This window comes from Megascapheus bottae, chromosome 20, assembly GCF_031878675.1.
Source record: "Megascapheus bottae isolate mThoBot1 chromosome 20, mThoBot2.hap1, whole genome shotgun sequence".
NCBI classification, from domain to species: Eukaryota; Metazoa; Chordata; class Mammalia; order Rodentia; family Geomyidae; genus Megascapheus; species Megascapheus bottae.
Window position 1 is genome coordinate 3,250,025 of NC_143528.1, and position 23,675 is coordinate 3,273,699.

Genomic DNA, 23,675 nt, shown 5'->3' on the forward strand with positions numbered 1-23,675 from the left:
GGAAGAATTTAAATAAAACAATGTAGGTTTTAATATTGGCTCCCTACTTGCTAAAATAAAGATTACAAGCTCATAAAATCTAGTAAGTGGGCTATCACCTTGCCAAGCTTTCTGAGCCCAACAGGAAATGTGATTCTTTTTCATTAGAAAGCTACTTTTATTGGATATATTTGTATTTGGTTATTTGAAATTGGATAGGGAAGGGGGGAAAACAAGATGTGGGGGGTGGGGGAGGGAAATGAGGACCAAGACATGAGAAAGGGTATCAACGTATGTGAATTAATGCACCTTCTATGTGGCGAATATAATGTAACCCTTCTATTAATTACAATAAAAATTATATGAAAAAAAGAAATATTTTGGAGTCACATTGCCTGATTTTCATTTTTGATATTCTATAGTTGTGTGACATTTGAAAAGGACTGAATCTTGTAGTCTTCAATTTCTTTACAGGAAAAAAAAATGACTAGTAATAACACCAATTTCAAAGGTCCATTGTGATGAGCAAGTAAATTAATACATCTTAAAAGAATAGTACAGACATGTGGAAGAATTAAGTATGAGCAATCATTAGTAATTTATGTTTTAGATGTGTTGCTCTACCAGAATATTTCACAACTAGATAATTCTGAAGACTATATTTTTATGCTTGTAGAATCCATATTTTATGCTTCTTAAATTGTTTAATGCACAAGGCCACTAGCTTTATTTTGTAGTAGAATCTCAGAAGAAAAATGTCACTTAGATTACAACATTTAGTTCAACTTAGAACACCCTAATTCCTGCAAAATTTTTCTTCAACTTTCCAAGCAAAATAAACCGTCTATTCTCTGCTTCTTTCACACATTGATTAGTCCAATAATTAGAAAAGGAATCAACCAATAGTAGCACACTATGACGCCCATCTCTGTGATCTAGTTGTGATTAAAAACACGTGTTTCATTAATTTTAGAATATTATATGAAGCAGGCTTCTGCTGCATGCCTGGAATCCCAGAACTCAAGAAGCTGAGGTTAAAGAATCAGCTTGAGGCTAGAATGGGCTGCATAATGAAAGCCCATTAAAAAAAAAAGTGAGATGAATGAAATGCAAATATTAAGTGACTAGAAGAGCACTAAACAAACTGGCTCTGGCTGTGTATGGTAATGAACTTCCTCATTTACAAGCATTCCCACAGAAAGGGGAAGTTTTCCTCCTGTGTCTTATGGTGATTTATAGCTCAATCTCTGATGCCAAACTAGCTGAGTTTAAACCATACTCTACACACACACACACACACACACACACACATTTATTTTATTGTTAAATAAATGCCACAATCTCTTGGCCATCTCAAGGTAAAAATGAAGAAAAGAATCCTTTACTTTTATACAGCTGTTTTGATGATTAAACAAGTTAATATATATAAGTGGAAATTAGAGTCTTCTCTGAATAAAAGAGCTTCTAAATTATGAGAGGTTTTAGAGGTGAGGATGATACAGTCTATGAGCTGTTTTGTCTCAGCATTGGCATTAGCTAGAAACTTTCAAGTCTATGCTGATCAGCTAATTTTTGGTCTGTCTGGACTTCTCTAGCTTTTTAATTCCTTATTGTAAAAAAAAATTCTTCAGGAGTGAGTATATCTCATAGATGATCAAAATAATGTAAGGCTAGACATTAGCTCTTTTATAAAGGATATGAGGAGTGTGGAGTATCAATTGAATAATATTTTTTATCAATTCCATTAAGTAGTATATAGTAGAATAAAACACAATAGAACAAAAATAGTTTATATGAGTTGGGTGCTTGTGATTCAATCCTGTCATCCTAACTACTAGGGAAACTTGAGAGCTGGAGGATCATGGTTTAAGCCCAGAATGGACAGGAAAATTCTCAAGACTCCTTCTCCAACATAGACTCCAAACTCCAACATAACCAACAAGGAGCAGAACTAGAGGCATGGTTCAAGTGACAGACACCCAGGAGGTCTCAGCTCATACCCAGTAAGCAAAAACAAATACTAGAAACTTAAACATGTACAAAAGTCTTATAGGAAGTATAAGCTAAGGAATACTTACATTTCTGAAATTTTTGGTATGAAAGAGGCATGTGTTTTTAGCTAAAATTTATTTACTTAAAGAAAACATATATTAGGGCCAAGAACATGGTCTAGTGGTAGAGTGCTCACCCAGCATGCATGAATCTCTGGGTTACTCTGTACTACATACACAGAAGAAGTCAGAAGTGGTGCTATGGCTCAAGTGGTAGAGCGCTAGCCTTGAGAAAGGTCCAAGGACAGTGCCAGGCCCTGAGTTCAAGCCCCAGGACTGGCAAAAATAAAGAAATTAAGAAAACATATAGAAGAATATACTTCTATAGATTTCTGATTTTCCTGAATCATACTGAGAGCGAATTATAGGTCACCAAGTTGGACCCAATTATTAAATCTTTAAAGGATTTAAAGGAAGAGGGAATGATAGCAGCAGCACTCACAGATGCCCTATGAGATGGCCTCTATCATCTCAAGACTGCCACTGAGTCAGTATCACCACGTTGTGCATTAGCTCAGTGAATCAAAGTAAATCTCTTCTTTGCAGCTTTCCCAGTGTTATCTTTGTTTTGTGTTGCTTTATAGTATATAGTCTCACAATGAAGCCCAGAATGGCAAGGAACTCTAGATTCTTGAGTGCTGATATTATAGGTGCCACCACGCCTAGCCAGTGTTATCTTAAGTGACACTCACAAAACTCATTACTTACAAGGACCCATTACCAAACATTCACAAATTCAAACTACTTTCTAATTCCACTGTGTGTTTTTAATCCTTCTCTCTTATAACATGCCTGATTTCTGGGTAACCAGGTGCTTCTTCCTGGGATCCTGCCAAATTATTTCATTTCTGCCTCCCTTTCCAAAATTGCTTTCCCTGTAGCCTAGTCTATTCCAAATAGGAGGAAAAGGATTTGTTGTCTAAAAACTCCTCTTCCGTCCCTTTGTTTATTATACGGCCCATCACACTTACTGCACTTTATGAGCCCCCACTTTATTATTTCTAAAATAAAATATTTGGCTCAAGTGATTTTTAAGCTTTTCTTAGGCCCTACAATATCCGTGATTCAATTATTAAGCAAATTCATGCTGCAAGAATTCATGCCCAGTGACCTTGATACATCAGAAGAAATATTTCAAAGGGGACCTCTGCATCTTAGTCCTGAATGAAGTATTCATATTCTCATTCTTTTATACATTCAATTGATATTTGCCTTTTGTTTGTTTTATTTTTGTTTCTCATTTTGAGATGATATCTTATTATATACAGCCCAGGCTGGTCTGGAGCTTCAAATCCTTCTGTTTCTATCCCAAGTGCTGAGATGACAATTAAGGGCTATTATACCCAGAAGATACCTGAAAACTATCCATTAAGACTAGAATGGAAGAGTAAACATCCCAAGAATCTCTAGCACCCTGATGTGTACTATGTCAGAATAATGTAAATAAATAGGTAATAGTGAACAAAACATAGTATTATCATTGAAAAGTACAGTGGAAGAAGTATCACTTTAGAGTAGATCTCATCTGGAAGAATATTTAATGTAATTAAAAATAAAAAGAACTAAAGTGAGATTTATTTAATCTTGCATGAATTTTTATTTACTGAATTTTATCATTATCTTTCTAATATTAATTTTCAGTAAGCATCAAATTCTGTACCCTGAGAGAAATATTTTTGGAAGGTACTGGGATTTGAACTCATTATTGTTGGTCCTCCAGATCTGGAGCCACAACTCAATCCTAAATATACTCATGCTAGGATTACATCAACTGGGCTTTCTGGGTTGTATTTCTCACAGTCTTTAGGAACATCTTGAGGTCAGTGCCTCCTGTTCCTTTATTTTCTGAGTCTGGGGATTCCTCGGATGTATCGCCTTTCCTGGCCTTGCGTGCAGGAGTCAGAATGTATTTGTCAACTATGGTCAGGTGGTAATTCCTCAGCGTGACCAGAGCTTTCACACAGCTATTATATGCTTCTTTCAAGTCAGCATTGTTGCAGGTGATGACAAACTTCCGGAGTGATGGACAGGACTCTAAGAATTTCAGGAATTCGCGGTGAGCTGGTGGCATATATTTTCTCATATCCTGGAGGAATTCAGCAGCAGATCCTAAAGCAACAGACCAAGGTGAGAAATAGGGCAGCCATGGCTTCCTCAAAGAATCATTATCCCCATCCATATCAGAGGCTCTGAGGTAAAATCACCATATATGAGGATTAAATAGTTATCTCTACCACCAATGGCAGTTATTAAAATCTACTGGTGAAAGTAGAATGAACAATACTCATTTAAAAATTTGTAACTGTTATAAAGGTGATGTACAGAGGGGTTACAGTCATGTATGCTAGCTATAAAACTCAGATACATTTCTTTCTGGGCAGTGTCATCCCTTCCCTCACTTTTTCCCAGAAAATTCATTTTTAATAATAATTTTGGCTTGTGCTAATTTTCTTATTTTCCTTGGTATTGATTCCTGCCAATAGATTAAAATACATATAGGATTATGTAAACAACACTTAGCAGATAATGATGCTGCTGAGTTTAAGAGAGTTTAAAGAATCATGTGTATATGCACGCCACGCGCGCGCACGCGTGTGTGTGTGTGTGTGTGTGTGTGTGTGTGTACATGTGCATGTGTTTGCAGGTCCTGGGGCTTGAATTTAGGCTCTAGGTACTGTCTCTGAGCTTTTTTTGCTAAAGGTTAGCATTCTACCACTTGAGGCAAAGCTCCACTTCTAGCTTTTTAATTGGCAATAAGAGTCTAATGATCTCAGCCTCCTGAGTAACCAGAATTACTTTGAAATGTGCCCAGATTAAGAAAAAATATTTTTCCTAGCCAAGTTATTTTCTCTGTGTTCAATAGAAACAAGAAGGAAAGAAAGGACAAAAACATTTTCTTCTCCATCACTGAAGCTTCTAGAAAGAATATATGAAGTATGGCTCATCTTCCCCTGTGCTGTAGATCTCACTCATTCTGTGCCACTGAGCTAGCTGGGTGGCTCTCTCTAAAGTCTCTGCCTCAGACTTCTGCCCATGGTTATGTTTCATCTACAAGCAACTTTTTTCAGATGATCCTACACGTTCTAAACCTGGGATGGCTTTCCCAGAAATTCTTACTACTGCTCAAGTCTCAAGATTAAATGGGTAATAAACTCCGGTCTGAGATTTTGCTTTTCTAGTTGATTAACAAGGATTCCCCGCCCCCCCCCCTATTTTTAAGTTTCTACTTCTTCACCTATGAAATGAATGCAGGCTAGATAATCCTTACTTGGCTGCCAACCATAGATAAATGCCAATGAGATAATGTCATGGCTGGGAACCAGAAGCTCACATCTGTAACCTTAATTACTCGAGAGGCTGATGTCCAAAGATCACAGTTTGAAGTTAGCCTGGGAAGGAAAACCCATGAGACTCTTTCTCTACCTCCAATTAACTGCCAAAAAACAGGAGTAGAACTGTGGCTCAAGTGGTAGAGTGCCAGCCTTCCTTGAGCAAATAAAGCTCAGAGACAGTGCCTGAGGCCCTAAGTTCAAGCCATAGGATCAGCACACACACACACACACACACACACACACACACACACACACACACACACACACACACACACACACAAAGATATTCATATGCGAGATGATTAGTATTTGTCATTTCCCACCTACCTCCACTGGTATTCTGCTCTGTTCCCAGAAGGACATCCAGGCTCTGAAAGATGCTGCTTTGGGCTGCACTGCCCCCTGCAAACTCTTCGGGAGAGTCACTGACCCCTTCATAGACCAGACCACCTGGAAGATTGGGATTGCCTTTCCAGCTAGACCAGGAAGGAAGGAAAGTCCAATATAAAACCTCTCAGTAGAAGTGATAGAAGGTGACAGGCCAGATTAATAGTGGTGGAAGGCACCAGTGGAAGTTTGGTGTATTGCTAGCGTCAGGCACAAGCATAAAAATACATACCCAGACAAATATATGCGGAGAACACTGAAAAACTGATTGGCATCCACATACTCTGTAAAAATATAAATGATGAACTTAATGGTATGAGAGGTACACAGGCAGTTGAGAGAATTGTGAAAAATGGACAGGACTTCAGCAGAAGCCATAGGGAGTACAGCAGGGCCAACCTAACACGATCCAGCTGCACCTGTCCGCTCCAATCAAATTGCCAACATTTCCTTAGCACAGCTCTATGTGCTTATACAGATAAACTGCCTGAAAGAAACAAACCAAGGCTCAATTGCAGCTCAATTGCGGGGTACTTACTTAAAAGCCCATGAGACTTTACTGCCATCACGAATGAATGAAGCATAAACCCATGGGCCACCTTCCTGGGTCTTCCTCCCCAAAGCTTACTAACGCTTGATTTGGAGCTCTGCCTCAGCCATGGCCAGTCCTCAACCACACTGAACCCACCTGTAACCTATTTATTAAGTCTGGACAGTGGGGCAGATTTTGCTCACAAATACTGCATAGATAGTGTTTTCAGGTTTTTTATTTTCAAGCTGCTGTTTTTGCAATAATGTTGAAGCATACTTGGTTTTCTTTGTTGTTTCTTAGTGAACTAGCAGAAAGATCTGTTTAAGCCAGAGCTGGGTTGTTTTTTTTGGGGGGGGGTTGTTTTGTTTTTGTTTTTGTTTTTTTGCACTTAATACTGCTTTCACATTTTGAAGGTTTCTTCTTGATTTCTTAAAGCAGGTAGGAAACTCTAGTTGCATAGGTCTACTTGTAATTCTGGCTTCACTGTTTACTACCTGGGACACCTTATTTTATCTTATTTTATCATCTTATTTTATCTCACTGACTGACATCCTAATCTACAAACTGCAAATAGTTAAACTCAGCACAAGGAAAGGATTTAGAGAGACAAAACAGACCAAGCAGAAACATCATAACAACTTGTTACTTCTCTCTTCTCCACAACCCTTTATCTTAGTCAAGCAGAAATGTTAACTCTTAGCCTAGAATATTCTGTACAGGATACTTACTGTGCATTTCCTCAAATGCCTTGCGGGCTTCTCCCAAACAGGAACATATATGTAGCAGTGCCACTTTTAAAGCCTCCTGGTCCTTACATCGCACAGCCTTGACTATCTTGGGAATTTCCTGAAAAAAAAATGCATAAGAGCTTCAAGTACTAAATATTGACACCAGATAAACTTCTCTCATCTTTGAAGATTAGCAAATTAAATTTGTTTCTATTGACATCTAGAAATATTGACATATTTCTAGATTCAAAATACTGCATGCTAAACCAGATGTATAACAAACAACAATGGTAACTCCTTTGTACTGCTACTTAACAATAAAAATAACAATAAAAAACTAAGGAAAGATCATACATGATGATCAAATTGGTTTCATTTCAGGGAAGGATAGTTCAACATATATAAATCATAAATAGAATACAACAAATAAACAAAATCCAAGATGAAAAAAGATCATGATCACCATAACTGATTGGCAAAAGTCAGCAATATCTCGTTATTAAAGCAAAAAAGAAATGAATTTTAATATAATAAGACCTATATAAAGCCTGTACCCAATATCATTAGGAATAAGGAAAGACAATCCACTCTAATACTCATATTCAATATAGAACTAGTTCCTAGACAGAGCAATTGGACAAAAGAATGAAATAAAAGGTATTAATACAGGGACAAAGACATTAAATTATCATTGTTTTCTGATGATAATAAAACATCCTAAGTATTACACAAAACTCTTATTTGATCTATACTGTGTTATATCCTGGCAACAAAACAAGGTATAAAGTTAACATATCAAAATCCATGTGTTTTCTGGGAAACTATTCCATTCTATTCAGAACAGGCTCAAAGAAAACTATGTATAAACAACTTAACCAGTGACGTGAAAAACCTCTAGAGTAAAAACTATGAAGAAAGAAGCTGAAGTAGACATAGGAAGATGGACATATTTCTTATGTTTATGGATTGGCAGAATCAATATTATGAAAATTAATGTCAGTATCATGAAAATGGTCATGTTGCCAAAAGCACATTCAGTGCAATATCCATCAAAGCCCATTGTCATTCTTTGTTAAATAAATAAATAAATAAATAAATAAATAAATAAATAAACTTAGTCCTAATGTTCATAGAGAAGTATGAAGACACTCCAAGTAACTAAAGTATTTCTAAATAAAATTGTAACCCTGGAGGTACCATGATATTAAGCTTCAAATTATTCTACGGAGCCACAGTATAATTTTTGTGTTACTATGTACACACACACATATACACACACACTCACACACACACACAGACACACACACTGGGTTAATGACTTATGGGAGGATGTATGTGTGCACACAATAATTTTTCATGTAGCTGTAATGAAAAACAAAACTGTCAGAAAGGGGATGGAAGTTGAGAGCATCATGTTAAACAAGGTCAGTCAAATTTTTAAAAATTCCATGTAGCATAAGATTTTGCCAATTTGTGGAATCCAGACCCCAAATGATGATGGTGATGATGTTGCATAAATGTAGAGGGCAATTATGTGTAGGTGATTAGTGGGAGGTGGGAGAGGGAAGGAAAAAGAATAAATATGGTGTTTGCACAACATAATGAAACCTACCAAGATTTCAAAAGATTGGGCAAAGGAGCCTGGGAATGCAGTGAGCAGGTGAACTTGTTCAAGGCATGTGTGGAACTTTGATAGTGAAATCCCCTTGTGGTATATGTAACATGTTGCTAATGTAAAAGTAAAGTGAAAAATTATCTGAACATGTCAATAGACTTTCATAAGAGTAAAAAGTTTCTCTTTCTATTTCTAAAAGACGTTGGTTTGTGAAACTACATACTAATGACAAGTTGCATCAAAGATTTTTTTTTCTCATAGGAGTTTAAAACTTGATTTAAAATATCTGGCTTCTAGATTTATATTTTAGGTGGCACACAAAAACAAATAAAATGTTTACATTCAATGGTCTATAACCTCCAAATAAATAATCTAATGCTTTAATTTAATCAAGAGAGTCTACTCATTCTAGTATAGTTCAGTTACTAAGAGATTGCTCTGCTGGTATAAACACACACACAAAATCCAAGAGTGAGTGGACATACTTGGATTGCAGGAGAAGCTGCTATTTCCACCAGCAGAGAAACCAGGAAGAATCCTTTGCTGCAGTCTCCACCAGGAAATGCAAACAAAGTGTCCATGTTCCTAAGCAAATTCAGATAGGAAAGATGTTTGGTAAAATTATTATTTTCAGGGGCCAGGAGCTTGGCTTAGTAGTAAAGTAATTGCCTAGCATGCACCAATACCCAGGTTTGATTCCTCTGTGCCACATACATAGAAAAACTAGAAGTGGTGCCGTGGCTCAAATGGCAGAGCACTAGCCTTGAGGAAAAAGCCCAACTACAGATTTCAGGCCCTGAAGTCAGGCCCCAATAATGGAAATAAGTAAATAAATAATTATTTGTAGAGTAACATAGCTTTCAAGCATTTTGTTTATATCATCTTATTTTCAAAATAATTTTGAAATCGTGGTATGGCCAGTTTTACTGTTGCTACAATGTATTTGAGAATATTGCATCAGTTATATCAGCCCATGGCTTAAGACCATATTCAGTAAACAAGGTTAAGCTGAGACTTGGAAACATATTCAAGAACTTGGCATATTCCTCTCCCCCCTAAAAAAAGATTTATATCTATCCTCCCATTAGCTTTTTTATAACCACCTATATTGCCATAGATATTTACTCCATGGTGAGAGAGAAAAATTTGAGAAAGAATTTTCTTGTTGTTTAAAGAAATCTAGTCACATTTATATCTTTTGTATAGAACACTGATTTCTCAGTGGTTTTTCTGCTTTACAAAGGAATTTACTTAGAAATTTATAAAACTGATTGGACCCTATTTTTCTTTTGTATTTAAGTTTTGCATGGATGGAAAAATTCTCTCAGAGTCTATAAAATGGTGAATTCTGGTATATAGTTAGATTTGTAGTCTGAATCTCTAAACCTTCCATTCCTTTTTATGTATTTGCTATGTGCCCCTGGCCAAAATCAGTCCATGAGCTATAGACCTCTCCCCTGTAACTGAGGACTGACAGCACCAACCTGATGCTGAAAAATCACAGAGATTTTAAAATTTCTGATCATAGACTAAAAAGGCCCTATACAATCATATTTTGCCAGTCCTTGGGCTTTGTCATCGGACTTTCTCATGGCTGGAGAGCTGCCACTTGAGCCACAGCACCACTTATGGCTTTTTTTCTATGTATGTGGTACCACAGAATTGAACTCAGGTCTTTGTGCATGCTAGGCAAGCACTCTATCCCTAGGCCAAACTCCCAGCCCTATACAATCATTTTTATTAACTATTTCTCCATTCTTTTCTCATCTTGTTATCATCATTTGTCATATTCAGTGGCACTAATTCACCTTCAGCTCTGATGATGCACCAAAAGTTTTGTTATTGCAAGAATATCATGATTGTTTTCTTTTTCATCTTCTTACTCAGTCCTTCTCTGTCTGCTGGACTCAGACAAATTGATCAGGGATTCTTCCCTTTAACGTTTTACTTGATTAAAGTCCTTAGCACTTTTTTCCTCTTCTTAATCATCACATATTCCTTTCCTTTTTCTTATTCTAGCATAACTGGGCAGGATTGCACCAGCCATACTTAGTTTTTCCAGCATCTATATTGTTGCCTAGTTTTAGCAAGAGGTCCTAGGTCATAGATCCAAAATATTCTATATTTATATATATTGGCTATATACTTTACATGTGTTTTATATATGTAACACACAAATCATGTGTGTATATAACTATAGATATAGCATCAAATACATGCAAGCCAGATATACCAATCATTGTTATTAAGATATTTGCTACTCATAAATTAAGGACTGGTATTATTTTTCCACCACATAATTACTTAAACTAGTTTTTATGTGAACCCTAACATTTAACATATATTTGACTCTACTGATGAATGTATATTCAGTATAAAAGAATCACATACTTACTCATAAGTCATGGGTCTTATGAAAGCAGCCAGAAAATGATGAGTAATTGGAAGAAAGAAAGAAAATTAATTTTCAGGTTAAATAGTGTGGATTGTCGTTATGACTACTACTTAGTGTGAACTAACAGCATGTAGGTAAAGGAGAAACAAATGTTTTAAATACTTCCCAGGTTTGTATTGGAATATTATGCAAGGATTACACATAGTAAAGATTGATGTTGCTATTAAGACACTTCCTTGGTCAATTCCTTTCATATTTTGGGGCTCCCATAAAGAATACCACTTATAAGGACATTGTGTGGCTACTGGTCACTTTAAGTCTCTCATCCCCTTATTGCAGCAGGTTCCATCCCTACTTCAGGGAAGTAGTTCTGAAAGCCTAGACGCTTCCACTCTCCTGCCAAAGGTGCATTCACTCTTCTCTGAATACCAAATTGGTGCAATCTCACAAAATATGCTAGTCAAAGGAAGTCAAACACAGAATGTCTGCTCTCTGGCTTTATTGTTATGAAATTCAGTTACAAAACCAACTAGCTGGACATCATATTCTTGTAATCCTACAGTTCAAGAGTCTGAGGCAGCAAGATCACAAGATCCAGGCTGGCCCGCAATGCATAGCAAGTTGGAGATGAGACTAGATTACATGGTGAAAACTTGTCTAACAGCAACACCTCTTTTTTGTTAAAATCATCTAATTTTGTTAAGATAAAGTAGGGTATACTTGCATGGTATAGAGGAGGGAATTGATTAGAAAAGATAAATAAATTTTCCAAATGATATACTGTACAGCTTGCTAGGGCGGTTCTTTCCTATGATATATATGTAATCCTCAAAAGCAAACTGAATATAAAGGATCTCTGTTTATTCTGTATGCTGACTATATGACTGTTTCATTTATTTGTTTATTAATTTATTTTAATAATCAGAGTTTGACTTCAGGGCTTCATGCTCAACTTGCTTGCTGTGCTTGCCATTTGGGCCATGCTTCCCATTGGCTTTTTGCTACTTAATTAGAGATAAAGCTTTTCTGCACAGGTTGGCTTTGAATTGTAATTTCCTAAATCTCAGACTCCTTAGTAGCTGAGATTACATGCATGAGCCACAAGAACCCAACTTACAACTAGCTTTCAATGACATGTATGCCCATTCCTGGCCTATGAACAGTGTACTCACCCACTAGGATCCTTTTTCTTCCAGTTTGCCAACACACAGTCTGCATAAACCAGAATGGGTGGCAAGTCCAGCTTCTTAGAGAGTTTGCAGTAGGGAACAGCAATGTTTCTTGGCAGGACCTATAGAGTACAGTGCTCATTTTGAATCTTTGCATCCTCTTGCCTGTCCTTCAAATGCTTATGTTTGGGGTTTAGATTCACATAGCCTCAATGGTCCCAAGCAAGAACATAAAATGACCTTGTGAACATAAAATGACCTAATGAGCTATTTTCCCTCTTTCCTTCATCCATTCAGCCCAGGAATATTTTAAGGGACTTCACTATCCATTTCCACCACATTATCCATTGACAAAAAAGATATAGTCAGTTATCTCAGAGATGCCTACAAGTTTGGGGTTTTGTATTTAAGACCTGTGTCATCCAACACTGGTGGCTTACACCTGTAATCCTAGCTACTAAAGAAATTGAGCTCTGAGGATTGTCATTTGAAGCCACCCTCTACAGGAAAGTTGTTCATGAGACTCTTATCTCAAATTAATAACCAAAAAGCTGAAAGTGGAGCTTTCAAATGATAGAGCACCATTCTTGAGTGAGAAAGCGAAGGGAAAGCTTCTGGGTCCTCAGTATCACAAAACAAAACAAAAACAAAAGCAAAAATATATGAGATTGGCTGGGAGTTTGGCCTAGTGGTAGAGTGCTTTCCTAGCATGCACCAAGACCTGGGTTGGATTCTTTAGTACCACATGCATAGAAAAAGCCAGAAGCGGTGCTGTGGCTCAAGTGGTAGAGCTCTAGCCTTGAGAAAGCACAAGGACAGTGCTCAGGCCCTGAGTTCAAGGCCCAGGACTAGCAAAAAAAAAGTGAGATTTCACTGGAAGTGTAAGCAGATGCTTACCTTGATGCTCAGTGAAGAAGAGGATGGTGATGTCTATGTCTATACTGAGGAAATTTCACTGAGAATAACACTGATGCTTGGGCTCAAAGATATTCCTGAGTTTGGAAGAGGAAGCTTTTATCCCTCACTGAGTATTTCAGACATGGATAATTTAAAATGGCCCTCTTAGCTTTTTCAACTCTTGTGCTAACTTACCTGTCCCCAGAGAAGATAAAAAGCCTTTTCCAATTGTCGTCTTTAGAAGTAAATTCATAGCTCAGCCCTTTCTTCTTCACAACACTTCTATTTCTAGTAAAATTTTGTGATCAGGCATTTAGTAAAAGTGATATGCCCCTGCTGGACAGTCCTGTACCTGTCTTCTACTCTCTTTGACTTGCTAATGTGACGATTAAGCTTGATTGTTAGCTTCATAGAACTTGGCGGCACCTAGGCAGTTGGTTAACACCTCCTGGGTATATCCCAGAGAGGATGAGCTAAGGGGGTAAAGGCTTGCTCTGAGTGCGGGCAGCATCAACCCTTTGACTGTTGGAATAAAAGAGAAGGCCTCTAGTGCAGGCTTTCTCTCACCTTCCTGGCTGTAATGAGGTTGAAGATCTCCTCTACCATCTTTTCCTGGTGCCATTATCCTATGCCCAAGCATTTTCAGTACATGTTCCTGTACTGAAGCCTTATTGTCATGAAATTCAATTACAAAACCAAATAGCTGGACATCATAATACATTCTTGTAATCCTAAAACTCAGGAGTCTGAGGCAGCAAGATCACAAGATCCAGGCTGGTCTGAAATGCATAGCAAGTTGAAGATGAGACTGGGCTCCATGTTATAAACCTGTCTAACAGCATCAACACCTCTTTCTTGAAGCCCTTCTTTTAGTGGCTTCCCTCAGCTGTCTTGTCACAGAGATGGAAATCTACCTTAGATAGTAGGAAAATTTTCTGATTCAGAGCTCTTCCAGACTACTGGTTTCAAACAATACAAAGAGCATGTTCTACAGCAAACAGCCCCATGGGTTACACAGCTGACAGTTTATTCTCCATCTGGTTGACTTCACTAAGTAATCATCACTTGGCTTACACTGGGCTCATGTAGTAATTGTGGTAGTCATGTGTGTTCACCAGCAGCCTGGAACTGAAATGCAAACACTAAGCAAGGGAAGAAGAGAGATTCAATGACTAGTCTCCGGAGGAGAGTGGGGTTGGTGCTGCAGTTCCATGCCATTGAGTAATTATAACTTGGAAAAAGTGTAAGAAATGTCATAATACATTTTTGTTCTAGACATTCCCGCTATGAAACACAATGACTGATTTCTTGCCCTTTCTCTAACAAAATGTGCCTTTTATATGCTTTACTCACTTAGTTTCTCTCTGGACTAAATTCCTCCCTTTAAATTTAATACATCTCCTACAGAATGACGAAATATACAAAAACACAATAAATTAAGAAAAAACAAATTTCATCTTTTCTATCATAATTGTGACATCTAGTCTGACAAATCTCTTATTTTTAGCTATGCTGTGAATACTCTATCCTTCGCAGCTTGTGCTATTGCTTTCCCTTGTATCTGATCCATGTTGTGTCTTTATTTTATGATAATATCACTACCATTGAAGCCCTCAGAATCCCTGCTCAGAGAGCCTAGCAAATGCTGACTCCCTGTCCCCATGCACAATTTGGTATACACTTCTAGCAAGTCTAATGAGATAGTAAAGTTCAGTAAAATTTAAGCTATTTTAAAACAGTAGAACAAATGTGGCAGTTTGGTGATTATAGTATATGAAGAAATGAGAGCTAATGAAGGCCTCTGAACTTCTTCCTCTTATTTCTATAACTCATCTTACTGGTGGATTACAGGTGTGCAAAGACAAGCAGCTATAAAATATAAATTTCCTTTATCCAAAAGGTAAGATTTTATTAAATGGTAGAAGGTGCTGCTAGAATGTATTTTGTTCCTTTGTGATTTGAAGTTCAGGTACTATATAGTCTCCTTTGGTTTCATGTAATTATGGTTGCCAGTAAAATATAGAAAGCCAGTAAATTTTTATCATAGCATATGTGTACTAAAAATCTTCATTGTTTATCTGAAAATCAAATTGCCCTACAGTATGAGTAAGGCGGGACTTCCATTGCAATGATGGCTAGATAATGAGGAGATGCTGGCAGTTACATATTTTACTTTAAATTTTCTCCCTCTCTTTTTCTCTCACCTTCTTCCTTATCTTCCTTTGTCCTGCACTAATCCCTAGGGAGAGTTACTGGAAACATCTTTTGCTTAGCTTTACAATGAAATTGTTATTAAGACTAATTCATAATGGTTATGTTCTTATAACTGCTACTTTTATAGACAATAAGAGCACGACTAAAATATGTGTATTTGTACAAACCTTTGTGTCAAAATTAATTATTTAATGCTGTAAAAAGTGAAACCATCTATTCCTCTATGTGGATAGATACAAGCACTAGAGCATTAACTAAGAGAGACAGTCAAAAGTATCACAGTCGTGTGATTTATAGTAGACAAATACCATAATGCATAATATTTATCAGTAGAAGATATAGTAAGTAAAGTTCAGAAATTCCATGAAAAAGAATAGAGCTATTTTGAATGAGTAGGATGAAACCTCGTAACAACACGATTTTCATGATCTGCTTAAGTTAAAGCAACAAGATAGGTTTAACAAAAGCAGAAGGCTAAAATAATAACAGATGGTATGCTGTCAGTACATGATTGTATTCTTTTCCTGTCTATTCTTTTACTCGAGCTTAAAGGTTGAAATTATAGTACTTAAACTATTTTTAATTCCTTCTTCAGAGTTCTGGAGATAAACCCAGGGCTTTCTACATGCTCTGCAAGAGCTTTGCCATTGAGGTACACTAGCCCTGCATAAATTGTTTATGTTCAATCCTATTGAGTTTCATTCTCACAGAACTGAGACTCCATTGTGAGGCATAAGCGACATGGAGAAATTTTCAAACCTTTTTGACGTCTCCATCACCTCTGCCCCACACGTACGCCATGGTGATGCAGCTGAGAGCCAAATGTGCAAGGCGCTGACACTTGTGTCCCTGGAGGCCGTCCGCATTGAGCATGGGTAGCTAAGAACGAATGGAGAGATATTTGTCTGCGATCAGTCTTGGTGATGCTTCAGGTTTCAAAAGCAAAGAGAAAGAGGTCAATGAACAAGAGGACAAAATAAATACAGCGCACCTGCTCAACCTCTGCTCGAAGCTGATTATTCTCAATCAGTGTGGGCAGATTTTTAGCGATGTAAATCCAAGCATTATAATCATTAGGTAGCTCTTCCTTGAATAAAACAAACATAAGGCTTTGATTTGATTACTGTAAAATAGGAAATTACTATAGTGAGAATTGTCTTACAATGTCATTCTTTATGTCCCTCTGGAGTGTATCTGGTTAACTAGCAGGACACTAACCTACAAAAGCCAGTGTACTCAGAGAAATACAAGGAGATGTCAAAGGTCTTTAACCAGTCTGTGTAGAAATGTGCAGGCAAACAAGCAGGGGGTGTGACAATCCATCTAAGGCATGCTAGAAGATGTCTCCTGCCCAACAATCCTGATTCCCTTCACCAAGGTAAAGCTCCAGTGGATCCTGCTGATTTGAGACGAAAGGCACAAATCACTTCAGATCCACTGAAGCTGAGACTTTTACATCCTCCTCATCCTTTTCTCTCTTGACTGTTAGCTATTTGTGCTCTCTTCCACTGGTGATGTTAGACCTGAAGGAGTGTATGAGCAAAGAAATGATGTGATTTGGTTTCTACGCTACTTTGCAATTAGATAAATTTTGGTAAATAGCAATCTTTGCCAAGTGTACCAAATAGCAAAGTGTGCCAAATTTGGATCCTTGGCATAGTGCTGGTGCTTATAATTATTGAATTAAGAAATGCTCATTTGAGTTGAAATGTTTTATGACAATTACTTCAAACCACAGAAAATAGCTTAAGGGACCCTTAAGTGTTTTGTCTCATCACTCTCATCACATCTACTTAGTATTGTCATTACAGAGCTCTGGCAAGTATCTGTTGGTCAAGTTACCATTCCCATTGGCCTCCTGGAAATAAAAAGGAAAATTAGAAACAAAAAGGGCTTTTGTGGGGCCGGGAGTTTGGCCTAGTGGTTAAAGTGCTTGCCTAGCATGCATGAAGACCCGGATTCGATTCCTTGGTACCACATACATAGAAAAAAGCCGGAAGTGGTGCTGAGGCTCAAGTGGTAGAGCTCTAGCCTTGAGAAAGTCCAAGGACAGTGCTCAGGCCCTGAGCTCAAGCCCAGGACTAGCAAAAAAAAAAAAAGGTAGGGGGGCTTTTGTGCCAAAGGCTCTTTCAATTGTAGTTCAAAGCCAGCCAGAGCAGAAAAATCCCTCTGAAAAATCCATCTCACAACTAATCAGCAAAGAGCTAGGCTGGAAGCATGGCTCAAGATCTCTAACCAGTCCAATGCTGGAAATGGTTCTGTGACTCAGACTGGTAGAATGCTAGGCTTGAGCAGAAGTACTCTAGGACAGCACCGGGCCTTAAGTTCTAACTCTGATAAATGCCAGCTGGGAGGAGCTATCCCAGCAATGAGCACCTAGACCCCCCAGGACCAGGTCATGCTGACAATGAGGAACTACGGAGAGGAATAGGAGGGCTCTACTTATAGCCACTTTACACTCACCCTTTTCAAATTAATCAGAGCCGGGAGATCAGGAGAAATAGGTTGCCTGCCAACCTAATGTCCATATGTGTCTACTTTCAAACTGGACAGGAACATATATTCTTGCCTTTGTTATGTGCCATCTGTATTTATAGTAAGGCTTAGACTTGGGAATGTTAGGCTTGACAGCTCCCTGAGTCTCTCATACAAAGTCTATAAGCCAGACTCCCATTGGGCCCTTAACCACTGCAATCCAGCCATAGTCTCTGATTGGTTATTCTCAACCAGTCCACCATGCTTTCCCCTACCCAGCTGCCAGAAACGCTCAACACTCCCTTCCTGCCCCAGTCCAGTTATTCCTCCTTTTTTGTAATGGGTCGAATGGCTTATGTTCCAAATGGAACTTTTATTGCTGGTGGCCTTGTCATTCATGTTAAATGTCGTGTCACCTTGTCAGCCTTTTGCTTGACTTTTTCAAAAGTCTCTTTTTAGCAGGATAACAGACCTCACCCAGGACATGGCTTGGGAATGAGTCAAGGCCATCCTGTTACTACAGGCAACCAGATGTTTCATTAACACTGTCCTGTCCAGACCAGCACTCAGACCTGGATCCTAATGGCTCCAGCCTCAGTGACTCCCATGCCAGCAGCAGGAAGTAGCCAGAAAAGACCACGAGGCCCATTGGCTTGGATACCTTTAAATGTTTCTGTTATCTCCTCTTCAGGTTCCTGTGATAGTAAGATAAATCTAGGAAAGTATTACTTCCCCTGAAGAATGTGGGGATTCAGATACCATGCTACATCTCTGAACCAATATAGAGAAGGCAATCACAGCTAGATCGTCGCTTCTGGGAATCAGTCCCACCCTGGCTTATCACTCTCTTGGATTTGCTAACAGCAATTTTTGCCTTTAACTAATTGTGCCTTGCATATTCTGGTGCATGTAGAACATCCTTACAGGAAATGAGACTTTTTACCAGTTGGTCCATCAACCAGAAGCTCCTACGAGGATACCTGGTTGAGTGCCCCCCACATTGACTATTTCACCAGCTTCCATAGCAGGAAGCAGCCCGTTAGCCCATGCTCCCAGCCCAGTGCCCTGGGATCAATTATTAAACTGAAGTGTGGGGCATGTTAGCCCAATCGCCTCCTCTCTCAAAGCTTAGCATGCTCTCTCCCTAGGCAGCACTAGACACATTTAGTAGAGGTAGTAAATAATTAGATTCCGTCAGCCTTTACCTTGAGATGGCACTCCTTTGGAGCAGCTATAAGAATATAAGGCAGCAAGCTTTCCTAAAATTCACAGAATATAGGTCACAATAGCGGCCACTGCTCTCCTGTGTGAAGGGGTCTTCTTGTCAATAAAGCTTTCCTTTGTTCTTTGTAGGTGGATGTCTGCATTTTCTGGCAAAGTCTAATTTACTCTAACAACAGTAAAATAGGATTGGCTTTCCACTGACAGCTCTCCTTTTTTCAAGCTCCATTTTATGCAACATTGACCAGAAAAACACCCATCTCTACACCCATCTACACACCAGCCATGCTTTGCCACCTCAAATTTTCTCTGCTCCCTGTTGCCTCTCTTCAAACATGGAGTTATTATACCCATTACAAATGTCTACTCACAGTTCCACAAAAACCTTTCTTACTACTGCAGCCAACACCAATCTCCTCTAAGGCTTACTATTAGATCGCTTATTATCTGCTACTTTTTCTTCTCAGCTAAACTTTCAGTTCTGTAAGCAGAAAAAACAAGGATGTATAAAATATCACTGTGAGAGACAGAATAAAAGATGCTTTTACTAGGTCCTGGCACTAAAAGCCTCCTAACGTTGAATCTATACACACTGATTTGGTCTACTCTATAGAAATCCTTTTGGACTCATGTTGGCTTCTAGGAAAAGAGCATTCACTAAGTATCCTGAGAGGAAAGGAAACTTTCCCTCAAAGAGAAAATGACTTCTTATCTTTAAAGGAAACAGCCTCAGGAGATTACCTTTCAGACAACTTGTACCAATAGTAAAGTGATAATAATTTGCTAAAACTCCTCAAACAATAAAGACTGGCATAATAGTCAAGTAGACTACACCTGTGGTTTGGAACTGTTTTAACTATACAGGTTGTTCTCATCTGTTACCTCCAATTCTCCCTAGTTTAACAGTTCATATCTGTACATCAGGAACTGGCTGAAGACTTACTGAAGTGGCTTTTCACAACTGCCAAGCAATGACTCTCCTTTCCCTACCTTTCACCACATCTTTTTGTTTGGCATGTGGAGGTGAGATCTAACACTAAAATAAACACTGAGGGTCTAACAAAACCACTAGTGGATTAGTGGAGTCTACTCAGTAAGGTCACATATGCTATTATTTAATTCTTGTTATTGTCCCTAAAGTTGTTTCTGTGAGATTAACAAAAACTCTAGGATCAGTTTATGTAATGTTTGTATACAGTTTACCATGACTGATGTCTCTTCCATTACAGTCTACTTCAGAATATGTCCCTGAGTTATGACAGTGCACCTGGAAGGTTTAACAAATCAATGTGGGTAAGGCTTCAAGCTTCATAATAACATATTACAATTTGGGCTGGGAGTTTGGCCTAGTGTTTAAAGTGCTTGCCTAGCATGCACGAAGACCCGGGTTCGATTCCTCGGTACCACATACATATAAAAAAGCTGGAAGTGGTGCTGAGGCTCAAGTGGTAGAGCTCTAGCCTTGAGAAAGTCCAAGGACAGTGCTCAGGCCCTGAGCTCAAGCCCAGGACTGGCAAAAAAAAAAAAACACATATTACAAGTGAACTAGAAAGCAACTGTCAAGATTTTTTAATAAAGTAATCCAAAATTTCCCTAACTCTCTTAGTATTTCAGGGAACCAAAGTACTTTTATTCCGTGGTTGCTATTTCCTTTTTTGTTTTCTGCTTAGAATTTCTTTCCAAATAGTCAAGGGAAATTTTATTTTATTTTTTTGGTTAAACATTGTTTGTTGCTGTTTAACTCTTGTTTCTGCAATTACCATAACTGTGACATTTTTTTTAAAGCCTTGCTCTTTGTATGCTCTATTCTGAAAAAAAATTCCCTGTACTGGTAAAACGAGTATACTTCCTGTAGACTCTGTCCAGAATGTTCTGTGAATATCTATTTTTTTTATTATGCTGTTTGCCATTCTTTTCTTTCTTTTTTCTTCTTCCAATTTGTCTTTCCTTTTTATCTTTGGTTGATTTCCTTTGGTCACTTCTTTATTTCTGTGCCCTTTGTCTTGTATACAAGTTTATCTGATTTGGGGAGGGAAAGGGAAAGCACAGAAAGGGTGGACAAAGGTTGTATCAGTTCAGCAGTGGTACTCACTAGACACTGTGTTGGAAATGAAGTGTACAACTTCAGGGGAAAGGAAGATGGGAGGGAGAAAATGGAGATGAATGAGAGAGGGGGGTGACACTGTACTTTAACCTCTCTTCACAATAAAACTTTTCTTTAAAGAGGAACAAAATTGGGGGGGGGAGAGCGTAATTTAACTCTAAATTTTTTATAGAGATGAGCTGTCCCTTGTTGAAAATAGGGTGAATTCCCACACTAATTAATATTCCCACACTAGTATATTGCCACCTGTCTCTTCCATATTTTCACCTATCTCTCCACCTTTAATGCTGTGTGCTTTATAAAGTTAGAGGTTCTGGCACTTGTTTTATCCTCTAACTATTGCTATACTAACCTGATAATTTTATTTTCCACGATGTTTTCAGATAGGAGCACAGTGGCTTCCATTTGAGGTGAAGTAGCATTTTGCACCCTGTGGTTTGGGGCTTCCCAGGCCACGTGGCTGGCCATGAAGATGCGTCCTGCGCAGGGCGGGTCCCCTGTCCCGGGCGCCCGGCCTCCCCTCGGGTGCTGGGTGCTCTTTGGGGACCGCAGGCTGGCTTTGGTCCCCCCTGGGTGTCAGGGCGCTGTGTCCCGGATCCAGGGGCGGAGCGTGGAGAGCCCCTCTGTCTCCAGGAGCCACCCCGGGGGACTGGGACACCCTGAAGGGGAGCAGGAGAGGGAGGTGGCCCCGCAGCCGGGTGGGAGCTGGGAGGAGGGACACCCGTGTCCAGGGGCCGCGCAGGGAGGGGCCGCTGGCCAGGCTGGGGAAGCTGGACCACAGGCGCAAGGGCGGTGCGTTACCTAGCGACGCGCGCGGGCGGGAGGGTCCCTGGGGACCGCCATCACCTTGCCCTGCGGGGGTCCCTCCCCCAGAGCAGGGGCCGCCCTCCTCAGGTAGAGTGGCTCTGTTCCCGGCTCCGGATCCGGGGTCTGACCCCGCTGACGCTCAGTCAGCATTTATCCACATTCTTTGGAATACGGTTTTCACCACGCAGAAAGAAGAAAGGAGGAGCAGGGGAGAAGGAGAAGCAGAGGGACAGGGGCAGGGAGGGAGGGGAGGGAGGGGGAAGAGAAGAGAGGAAAGAGAGGGAGAGGGAAGAAGGAGAGTAAAGGGTGGAGGAAAGGGTAAGAAGGAGGAGGAGAAGGACGAGGAGGAAGAGGAGGAGGAGGAGAGGAAGAAGAGGAAGAGGAAGAAGAGGAAGAAGAAGAGGAAGAAGAAGAGGAAGAAGAAGAAGAAGAAGAAGAAGAAGAAGAAGAAGAAGAAGAAGAAGAAGAAGAAGAAGAAGAAGAAGAAGAAGAAGAAGAAGAGGAAGAAGAAGAAGAAGAAGAAGAAGAAGAAGAAAAAGAAGAAAAAGAAGAAGAGGAGGAGGAGGAGGAGGAGGAGGAGGAGGAAGAGGAAGAGGGGAAGGGGAGAGGGAGAGGAAGAGGAAGAAGGAGAAGGAGAAAGAAGAAGAAGAAGAAGAAGAAGAATAAGAAGAAGAAGAAGAAGAAGAAGAAGAAGAAGAAGAAGAAGAAGAAGAAGAAGAAGAAGAGGAAGAAGAAGAAGAAGAAGAAGAAGAAGAAGAAGAAGAAGAAGAAGAAGAAGAAGAAGAGGAGGAGGAGGAGGAAGAGGAGGAGGAGGAAGAGGAGGAGGAGGAAGAGGAGGAGGAGGAGGAGGAGGAGGAGGAGGAGGAGGAGGAGGAGGAATAGTTCAGGCTCTCCAGATTATCTGTTGAATCTTGTATTTGGTAAGCAGCAAGCATTAGAAACACAACACAAAGATTATCTGATGTTCCATCTCAAAAACCCAGTCAATTAAAAATATATATATTGTACAACTGGAGAGAAATCAACAGTTAAAAAATGTTCCTATGATTCATGGTCTATTGATGTCTTCTACCCTTTCAAAATTCTCTTTGAAAATGCAGCTGTTATAAGGTAGTGAACTTCTCATCTCTACAGTACTATTCTCATGAAACTCAAGAATCTTCCATAGTTTCCTTGTCCCAATACTCTATGTTCCATGTTTAGCAGATAAGCCAATGGCAGAATTTCTAGGACAAAAATTCTAAAGACAGAGAGAGACACACTTGTTTAAAGTCTGTCTCTGATCTTGCACAGCTTTATCCAATTGTTTAGCAGAAGCTGTCCAGAAGAACTTTACTTATTCTAGAGAGTAACGAGAATAAAATAGATCTCCCCATAATCCCCTACTATCTCTTACCAGTGGATGCACCAAAGCAAAGCCCATGTCTTTGTGGATGTGGTATTTCTCCAGGCTTTCCAAAGCCCCTTCTGGAGATTGCTGATTGGCCATTGTCAAAATCCTCTCTATGGATCTTCTTCACCTATTGAGTCTCAAGAAGTCTTGAGAGCATCTATTTATGATGGTCACCAGGGGAGCCAGTCCCTTCATGTAATCACGTCAGCAGGGAGAGATGACTTCCACTTTGGAGATAGTTTCATTTTCTACTTTCCTTATTTGTCATTTGATAAATAATAAAACAACAAATCACTTCTATTCATCATATAAAGAAACTGAAAGTTCATATTCAGTTTCAGATGTGGATTATCTTGGAACATTCTTTCCTTGATGA

General features: G+C 39.1%; 1 protein-coding gene across 1 annotated transcript; it reads right to left on the reverse strand.

Moving 5' to 3' along the window:
* Window positions 1-3,629: 3,629 nt before the first annotated feature.
* Window positions 3,630-23,416, reverse strand: Ido1 (indoleamine 2,3-dioxygenase 1). The gene is made up of 10 exons (XM_090353751.1): window positions 23,303-23,416; window positions 16,291-16,386; window positions 16,059-16,178; window positions 12,192-12,310; window positions 11,020-11,034; window positions 9,110-9,209; window positions 7,010-7,127; window positions 5,982-6,033; window positions 5,690-5,838; window positions 3,630-4,139 (listed from the first exon to the last, which is right to left on the reverse strand). Exons 1-10 carry the CDS (start codon window positions 23,393-23,395, stop codon window positions 3,793-3,795), a joined length of 1,209 nt encoding a protein of 402 aa, XP_090209877.1. The 5' UTR covers window positions 23,396-23,416; the 3' UTR covers window positions 3,630-3,792.
* Between the last annotated feature and the right edge of the window lie 259 nt (window positions 23,417-23,675).